This window comes from Dermacentor variabilis, chromosome 5 (genome assembly GCF_050947875.1).
Source record: "Dermacentor variabilis isolate Ectoservices chromosome 5, ASM5094787v1, whole genome shotgun sequence".
Lineage (NCBI taxonomy): Eukaryota > Metazoa > Arthropoda > Arachnida > Ixodida > Ixodidae > Dermacentor > Dermacentor variabilis.
The window spans coordinates 96808044-96817352 of NC_134572.1; the positions used below are offsets into that span (position 1 = coordinate 96808044).

General features: G+C 48.9%; 1 protein-coding gene across 1 annotated transcript in view; it reads left to right on the forward strand.

The window, feature by feature from the left end:
* Window positions 1-7804, forward strand: part of timeout (circadian regulator timeout) — a 325432-nt gene extending 317628 nt beyond the window's left edge. Inside the window, exons 27-28 of the mRNA XM_075693090.1 lie at window positions 4684-5432; window positions 7530-7804. Of these exons, the coding sequence (XP_075549205.1) occupies window positions 4684-5432; window positions 7530-7615 (835 nt within the window). The 3' untranslated portion in view covers window positions 7616-7804. The remainder of the gene's footprint in view (window positions 1-4683; window positions 5433-7529) is intronic.
* The last annotated feature ends 1505 nt before the right edge of the window (window positions 7805-9309 follow it).

Here is a 9309-nt window from a genome sequence, read left to right on the forward strand (position 1 = left end):
GCAGTGTAGCGCTTTTCTTGTGCGCTCTCGACAAGGAAAGTGTTTAGTCTTTTCCGCAACCAATGTTACATAAACTTCGGCCACCACTGTTCCGTAAACTTTCGGCCACCAGTGTTCCGTAAACTTTCGGCCACCAGTGTTCCATAAACTTTCCACCGACAGTGCTCCATAAACTTTCGTCCGCCAGTGTTCCGTAAACTATCGGTAACCACTGTTCCGTAAACTTTCAGCCGCCACTGTTCCGCCAACTTTCGGACACCAGTGTTCCATAAACTTTCGGCTACCACTGTTCTGTAGACTATCGGCCACCACTGTTCTGTAGACTATCGGCCACCACTGTAGCGTAAACTTTCCGCCACCAGTGTTTCGTAAACTGTCGGCGACCACTGTTCCGCAAACTTTCGGCCACCAATGTTCCATAAACTGTCAACCACCCGTTGTTGTCGTAGACACGAGCCTCGTAGCGTAGAGACCAGCCACGTAGCGTCGTGGCTTGCTGCGCGTGGGAGTCGGGGATCCTCTCGCCTCGCTTAGGCATGTTTCTCCAGCGCTTTGCCTCCGTTTATGGCACTTTCTTGTTTCAGAGTAACGGATGTCGCCTCCCCATAGGCGCAGAGCGATCTCTTCAAGGCCGGATGATGGATTATCGCGAGATTTCTTTTTTACGCCGTGCGCAACTGCTGTACCACGTGGCGCAGCCGTCCCGCGCGTTTCCTTTCATTGGCTTATATTATATGGTGGGAGGACACGCTCGGTCATTCTTTTTCTCTCTGCTTTATTTCTTTTTTTCATTTGTCATCTTTCTGCAAGGCGCCTTTTCACTGCGCACAGACTATACGAATTTGTTTATTAAGTGGGGTGTTTTGGACACCTTGCAAGGAAAACAACTAGCTTGGGCATTGCTTGTTTTGAAAAGTTTGGCAGCTCGACATTTCAGTATACTCAAGATGAGCTGTTGCTTGCATCTATTTGTCCTATATATATTCTAACGCCTCCTTTCTGGAGGTAGCACTGTTATCTTTCTGTACTCGATAGAATCTTAAAAGGGACACTGAAGAAATACACTAGATCAGTATAGACTGATAAAGGATTCCTTTACGACTGTATGTTCGTTAATTTCGCGGCAGCATCTTGATTATTTGAAAAGAAAATGAAGGTCGAGTTGGATTTCTCGAATTTCTCGTCAGTACCGGTACGTCAATGTGACGTCGTGGATATCGAAGCAGTTTTTTTTTTTTTTCTTTCGTATTTGGGTCATTGTAGCTCAGTAAAGGTTATTGAAACTGGTTAGGTTTAACCTGAACTTAGATCTTTTAGAATCCACTGCAGTCCATCGTCATCAGAAAAGAAATTGACTACACCCATGCAGACGCTATCAAGATCAGCGACGTCATGATGTGCCATGACGTCACGGGCGGGAACTGGAAATCTGTGTTGGGTGCCATATCTATATCGTTCTTGCGTTTTCCCTAGCTTACCAAGCGTCCCGTCATGGTAAGAGCGGCTTCTATCGTATTCCAGACGAGGGATTTACTGATGCAAACGAAATTATTTTTTTTTCTTTGGTGCCGATTTAAGCCAATACTTGCGTTCGCAGTGTGTGTATTTAACATGGTGCGTTGGGGTATTTGGCACAATTTACTATCCCAACTTGGTTTATTTTTCGAGGATCGCTAGACGTGTCGGGTTGGGTAGCTCTTGGTGTGCACACCTGAGCTTGCATACCCGTAAAGCTTACAGGTACTGCAAGCGCCAGTCCCGAAGTCCGTAAAACGTCACCGCGCACTTATTATGCGTTGTTTTTTGCAAGGCCTTACGCGCCAGTTTTTCCCAGTACCCGTCTTTAAGAAACAACTATGCGCATCTGAGGGATTCATTTAGGGGTCATCTGAAAAATTACTTAAAACGGGGCGAATCAATTCTCCGAACTGTACGGCATGCAACGAGACAGGAGACATTGAGCACTTTTTGTGGTCCTGCCAGCAATTCCAAGATGAAAGAGACACTCTCCTGAAAAATCTGCAAAACAAGGACCTTCCGCATGCGCGCCTGCAAGACCTTATATTTCCCGAGGGATCAGTTATAGCCCGCAAAGAAACTTCACGTCTCCTCATCGATTTCTTAAGAGAGACCGGTTTGATGGACATATGGTGAAATCCTTCAGCGGTATTGTGCGAGACGCTCGGGCGGAGCAATTGCCGGCCTTGTTCGCCAGGCTAAACCCGCCTGTTGCTACAATTCACCACCACCACCACCACCACTGAAAATCAGTGCGTTGTAGCTGGGGCACTTCTACTTTTTGAAGTCAATTTACTGCGCGTCTAGTACTTCAAGCTATGTTAATTGCTGACCCTGGATTCCCTCCTAACCTAACCTAACTTTGTTAAACCGCGTGAGTAGAAGTACTCATACCCGATACACAGTGTTGTCAAGCGCTCTAACATCCCAAGGGTATCGTTTTCGTGTGGTCGTTTAACATGTAAGCATAATGCGCTCGCTCTCGAAGTCCTGCTTGCATGTTTAACGAGTAGCACCTTTGCTTGGCGTCTTCGCTCGAGTCCCTGGCGGCTTCTCTCGCGGCAAATACAGCCTTGCTCGACTTCGTGGATTTTTTTTTTCGTTTTTTAAAGCAGCAATCAAACACTGAACCTAACAGCCGTTGAAGCAGCAGCTGCATGCGCCCGTTATCCTTGCTCCTCCACACCCCGCATGGGCTGCAGTGTTTGGGCTACGCAAAGTAACCTGCTCGTTTCGCTTGTGTGAGCAAATAACCTACACGTATAGGCGCACTAGCACACGTAGACGAAGCGAGTGTTACTTCGCGTTCCCGGCATTCCCATAGTTGACTTTCTTTCTGTATCTTCATTTTTCTCTCTCTCTCTCTCTCTCTCTCTCTCTCTCTCTCTCTCTCTCTCTCTCTCTCTTTCCTTCCTTTTTTTTTTCAAATGCCGCCAGCGTCGCGCTCCATCGGCTTATCGATTGGCACCTGCCATGTCGGGATCACGGCTTATATTGCGATCCGAAAAACAGGCTCGGCGGTTACTTGCTTCGAGATTTTACAATCGATTGCCCGAAATTTCCGCAGAGCAAGCCAGGCAAGCACAGTGTGATCCGTGGCGTGACCGAATCGCTCTGGTGGGAACAGCTTGCGCTTGTCCGCCTTGGCCAATTGAAAGGTCGTCTACGTTCCCCTCTCCCTCCCTCCTCCTCTCCCTGTCTCTTTCATTTCCTGCTTCGTAGTCATTGTTTCTTGTCTGATGCGCCCAGTTTTCCTAGTACCGGGCGTTTTTTGTGTATTTCTTTTTTTTTTCTTTTTACAATAATGTGTTCTTTGCAGCAAGAACTGTGCGCTCTTCTCGCGTCGTGCCTGTCGCACCGTTTTTGTGCTCCGGTGCACATCAAGGCAGAGGTCGTATCATCATCGTGTGCAACGTTTGGAATGAAACTCGGTGCGAAACCACGCTTCCCTCTGCGCTCGCCGATGTAGAAGCTTTGCACGTTTAATGTGCTCACCTTAGGTATATCGCGTACGATACTGTATTGCTCTTCTGGCCATCTTAGGTCTTCAAAGTAATGCACGTCTTCGGTCAGGCCCGGCGAAATCTCAACTCCAGATGCTGCGACAGTTGACCGTGTCTTTTGCAGCACACACGTTCTCGTCATATCTGTTTTTTTTTGTTTCGCAAATTGTTCACGTTTTGCCTCATGATAGCATCAGGAGCACGATCCTACCTGCTGAGATTAAGGTTTGGGAGTTCCATTTGTCGTTCTACGCGATAAGTCATTGCTCGATTACATAATGGAAGCACGATAAAACAAACTATAGTTTAATAAGGTACTTCTCTGTGCAAAGTGAAATTGCGAATACACTGTAGCTATCAGCCCAGAATTACGCGAAATCACGAGAACGAAAAAAAAAAAAAGAGCACGCACGTACGCAGAATGCTGTCTGCGTTATTCGTTTTCTTTTTCTTTATTCTTATTTGTTTCTTTCGTGTGTTTTTTACGCATTTCTGCACTGACAGCTACCACGGATTGCTACTATAGCCTTCCTCTGCCTGTGCAAGTTGATACAGCTATAAATATTGTTTGTCTTTTTGGCATATTCGAAGAACCCTCGAGTTGGGAGTCCAGTGTTACTGTGTCTGAATTACTTATGTGAACTTATTCGGAAACAAAATCTTCAATCAAGCGCACCGCGTGTACGCGTTGTCGACACCGCAAGAAATATCTCGGAAAGATTATATATGTGAATGACTGTATAGCTCCGTGCTCCTCGCTATATGACCGTAGGTGTTGGTCACGATGCTGATGATGCCACGATATGTTGATGGTGAGTAAGCAGGAGAGTGAACCTCATGCCAACACTTGGCATCGAGTGAAACGTTTCTAGTGGGGCCTTGCATAAATGGTCGCGTGTAGTTTTCCTTTTTCGTGCTTCAAGGGTAGCGCGAAATTCTATGCCGGATGAAAGAAAAACGCAAAGTGATCGGAAAAAGCGCTCTCCTGACTGGACAGCGCTCCGTCCGGTCATTGTGTGTTTCCATCTTTCGTCCTCTGTAGGTTTTCGCGCCACCCTTCAAACGAGAATCAGTACCGAATTACCCTGTCTCCTATTCTGCCTAATGTAGTTACCTTAACGGTTCTGGAATGAACCATGTTCCGTTCAATGTTTACTCGCAGGTTGTCCGACACAGACTCCGATGAGGTCGGTTTCGCCCGCAGGGACCAGCGGAAGCGGAAAAGGCCTCGCGGTCGGGACACCAGGGAGAGCGAAGAGGAGATCGGTAATACAGTCGAAACTCTGGAACACCGTTCTGACAGTGGCATGAGCGGCAGCGAGCTTCCAGCGAGCCCGCCCGCCGCTAGCACGACTCTTAGCAATGTCGAGCAAGGAAGAACACCTCCTCCACTTTCGGCGTCCGAACCGACCAAGAAGCGGAAGCGAGCGACGCTGGTCGTTGACAGCGACGAAGAACGAGAATCGACCAAGCGTGCCGAAATGGTGGGCGTCGACGACGAAGACGTCGGCCCCGTTGTGATCGCCGACGACGAAAGCCCGGCGGCGGCGACATCTGCCGCTAGCAGAACCGGTGCAGCAGCGCGCAAGGCCGGTCGCCTGGTCGTACTCGACGACAGCGACGAGGACGACGTGCTCAACTTGTCTGGAGCCAACGTCCCTGACAGGGGCGTCACTGTTGCAAACGGTGATGCCAGTTTTAACGGCGCTTCCGGATCCCTCATCGATCTGGACGGTGATAGTGACGTGGAACTGAGTGACGGGGGGCGAAGGAAGAGCTCCGCGAGTCCAACTCGAGCTGGTAGCATCAGCGACTCGCCAGAGACGGTGCCTGAAAGCAGAAAGAGATCATCGGCTGTTGTTGAGGGCGACAGTGGCGGAAGCGATGCAGAAGTCCTAGAAGACGCCCCCAGTGAGCCTTATTTTTTATTAGCATGTTCGTTTTATGTAGCGTTCCGAGCTCCCCACTTCACGTTTTTGTCTTTGGAATATATAATGCATTCCAACATCCCATATAACGAAGTAAATACACAATCCCACTCACCGGTATCAGCGTGTAAGTGATATCTGCTTATAAGGATTGTCGGTTATAACGGGATTTCATACCCAGAAGCCCATGCAGTTCACAGCTATCACGCCTTTGTTTACCATTTCGTTGAGCTATAGCCGATTGAAATGTTAAGTCTGCAGATTTGGCAGTCTTACCATGTTATTTAGTTTATATCGCCCACAATCCGCAGCCGTTTTATTAGGTAGCTAGTAGCACCAGCTGTGGTTAATGACGTTTTGTGTTTGGTGCAAAAATATGAAGATATAGTGGGAATTTCTTGCGGGTTTACCATCATGATTTGTGTTTGGGTTACTGGCTGCAGCGTCTACTGGACCGTGTCATTATTGCTCTGAGCTTATATCGATTTTGATCGATTTGTCGCTTGGTTAGCTGTGCCAGCCTCTTTTGTCACTTCGTCTGCTTAGCACAGCGTCATCGTGTACAAAAAGCTACCGTGCTATTGTAGCTCTTGTCCATTCAATAATCGACGCAGATTTATTTGTGTGTATTCATTTTCTCTTCTTTTCGTGCTTTCTTCGTTTTAAGTTTTCCTTTATAGTTAACAAGTTCCTGTGCCGCGTTTGTTTGACGTTGCGCACTGAAGTCACTATATCTGCCTAATTTCTTAAGCTCCGTTGAAACAATATTTAATTGAGGGTGGTCTTCGAGAGGACGATGTCATCAAGCATAGCTTCGGCTTTAACGCTTGAACTTCCAGCCCATTGAATCTACGGTCACGTAATGTAGATTTCTTTAGTGTATTCTTCTCATAAGTGGCGCGCTGGCACTGGGCGCACTGCCAAGCCTCCAGAGTGAAACGATTGTTTCTTTATAGCCAAGAAGTTTATTCGGACGGTGGCCGGTGCGTGAGAAAGAATGGGGCGACCGCGTTGCATAGCGTAATTGCTGAGTGTTTAGAGTGGCATCGATGCGACGAAAAGCGACACTGCTTTGGCTCGCATCGATCTCCCTTAACAGAAATCATTCGTGGAATGTACTACAGCGGGTACTTGGCCGACGAGCCCATTCGCGCATTCGAGAGCAGCAGCACCGCGAAACGGCGAATTGGATGTCTGTTGGCGCGCGAAACCAGTATCGAACGAGAGAGAACGCTGTTTTCCTCGTTTACGCCGCTCGAGGGCGTAGGCGTTTTTTTTCCCCCTCAGTTTCCGGAACTTTCCAACTCCAGTCGCCATTCGCTTCGCGGCGTGTATTGATGGCGGCCTATCATGACTGGCGGATCGTGTACGAGAGTGATTGTGCGCAGCGCGCTTTGAGGAACCCTTGGCATTCCACTCGTTTCGCGCCGCGGCGGTGGGTGGTGCGACGATCGGTTCACGCCAGTGTTCGGTTAGCCCGATTTTTCTTTCGGCCGATGTTTACCGCGGAAAGTTTTGTTGAACACGAGCGTTGAATTGACTGAAATAGAAAGGAAGGAGAATAGTTTAGTGCGAACGTTGTATAAAGCTGTCGAGCCAAGAGTTATGCCCGATTCGTCGGTAATGGAAACGGAAGGACGGTTTTAGCCGATGCAAGAAACACCGTTGCGTATTCTCGATAGACTTAGTGCTGTCTTTACTCGCCTTTGTGTTTCCCCTGCTACTGTCGCGTTCTTTTTTATTTTCTGTAACTTTCATGATATTCTTTTTATCATACTTTCTCTCGGCGTTCTCTTCCCGCTGCCCACGTGCTCATTAGCGCGGACGGTGGTCATGGTGTGCCACCTTTCAGTTAAGGCCACTTCTCGCGCTCCCCGCACTTGCTGAATCGTGCGCACTCGGGGAGCGCATATCGCGTTTACGCTTATAGTGAGGCCATGATGATAATGGGGGGGGGGGGGGGGGGGATTTGCAGTAGCAGCCTATGTGTACCCTGTGCTGTGGCGTTCCCGTGTTAAGCGGGTGTCGTGGTTAGGCTGCGGTTAAGGGTCTTTTTTTTTTCCCGTGTTTTCCTTTTCAGTCCGGTCTGCTGTTAGCAAGCCAGCCAAGGCCAGGAGAGCAGTCGTCATTAGCAGCGATGAAGAGGATCAGCAGCTGGGACCATAACGCAACACCAACGCCACAAATGTTATCTGACTTGCATTATTCTACAATCATTTTACGTATTTTAAAGCAACAAACTGTGAAGACTTTCGTGTTTTATCAAGTCACACATAGTGGCGCCTTTTATCGACTTTTGAGGTGCCCTGTGTTTTATGCGCAAGAACGGTTTAGCGTAAATAAAAGATGATCTCTCCCGCATTTGGAGCTCGCGCGCTGGTTCTACGCTTAACGAAGACCCTTTCTGAACATAAAAGCAGCGGAACGCACCGAAGTGCGGTGTGTGTGTGCGCGCGTTACCTGTTGTGTTTTAGGCACTCCGGTGGCGACGGCAAGCGACCCTCTGTGTAACGCCCGAGACCGAACCACGAAGCCTAGAACCAGAACACAACAGCCCATCGCCTCCGGCCGACTGGCACTGCACATCTCTGCGTCTTTGTCCATAACGCAGGGGGTTATCACCAGACGGTGTTCAAGGCATCGAGGGCCAAGCACTCGCACGTTCCTGTTAAATATTTGAGCTCTGTCCTCGTGCCTGACGGTGGGTAACTTAGGCTAATTGCTGAAGGTTCGTACTTGACAAAACAGCGCCGAAGAACAAGGTCATAGTGGACGCGCGCACCTCTTCGTATTCATCGTTCTAGCAATGTTTTCTCGATTATGGGCGTCTGTAGCAATGTCAGGCGTGAGCAGGTGTGTCGGTCCCGTCAGAATCGAGACGCGAGTGTAGCCGCGAACTTCGTCGCCGTTCACCTCGCGGAACGAGAGTGCGCGTGGAGCATTTGTATGTACATGATCGTACGACTGGTAGCGCTCGCAAATGGTCAAGCTTGCGCAAAGTTTCTCGCCTATGCGCGCGAGCCGTCGTTTCAGAGATTTGATTACAGTTTCGTCAGATCACGATGACCGTTGTCTCCGCCGCGCAAGCCTATGATCAAGGGCATCACGCTTAGTGCATCGACATGCTTCTGTTTCGTCAAGGAATCCGTTTGTATTTTACACAAGATCCCTGCGAAAATTGCAGTTTTGTTCAACGTGTGCAGATGATAACCGCTAGCGACGAAACTGCACATGCAAAATTGAACGGAGGAGGCTACGAGAGTACGGCCCCAGAATAACACGCGCTGTTCGAATGATGAGCTGATCTGTAGCCGGCATTGTAGTCGAGTACTGCGGTATTGTGCGAGCTTGAAAGGCGCTTCGCTTTCTACCCGTGTGTTGGCATCACTTTGCTTGCGAATGGATGCCGTGGCCCGTCTCGCGCTGCTATAGACGCCCATACTTGACCATTGCTAGAACGATGAAGACGAAGAAAGGTACACGTCCTCTATGTCCACGTCTCTTTAGCGCAGTTTTGTCAACTGTGAACGTTCGCCAACTAGCCCAAGTTGCCCTCCCTCAAGCACGAGTACGGAACTTAAGTATGTTAACAGGAACGCGCGATCGCGTAGTCGTCAATGCCTACAACACCGTCTCGTGATAACCACCTGCGTCATGGATCGACTCACAGGACTTAACAGATGTGTCACCAAATAACACCTCCTTACCGATGAGGAATAACGGAGACGGGAGAATACATGAAGTCGGAAATCTTTTAAGCACTTAGGCAACATGTCGCACCGCGAGCGCCAGCAAGTGAATGCCGCTACACATGAGAGCTGGCTTGTCTTATTGCCGAGCCCATCTGTCGTCATGGTGAG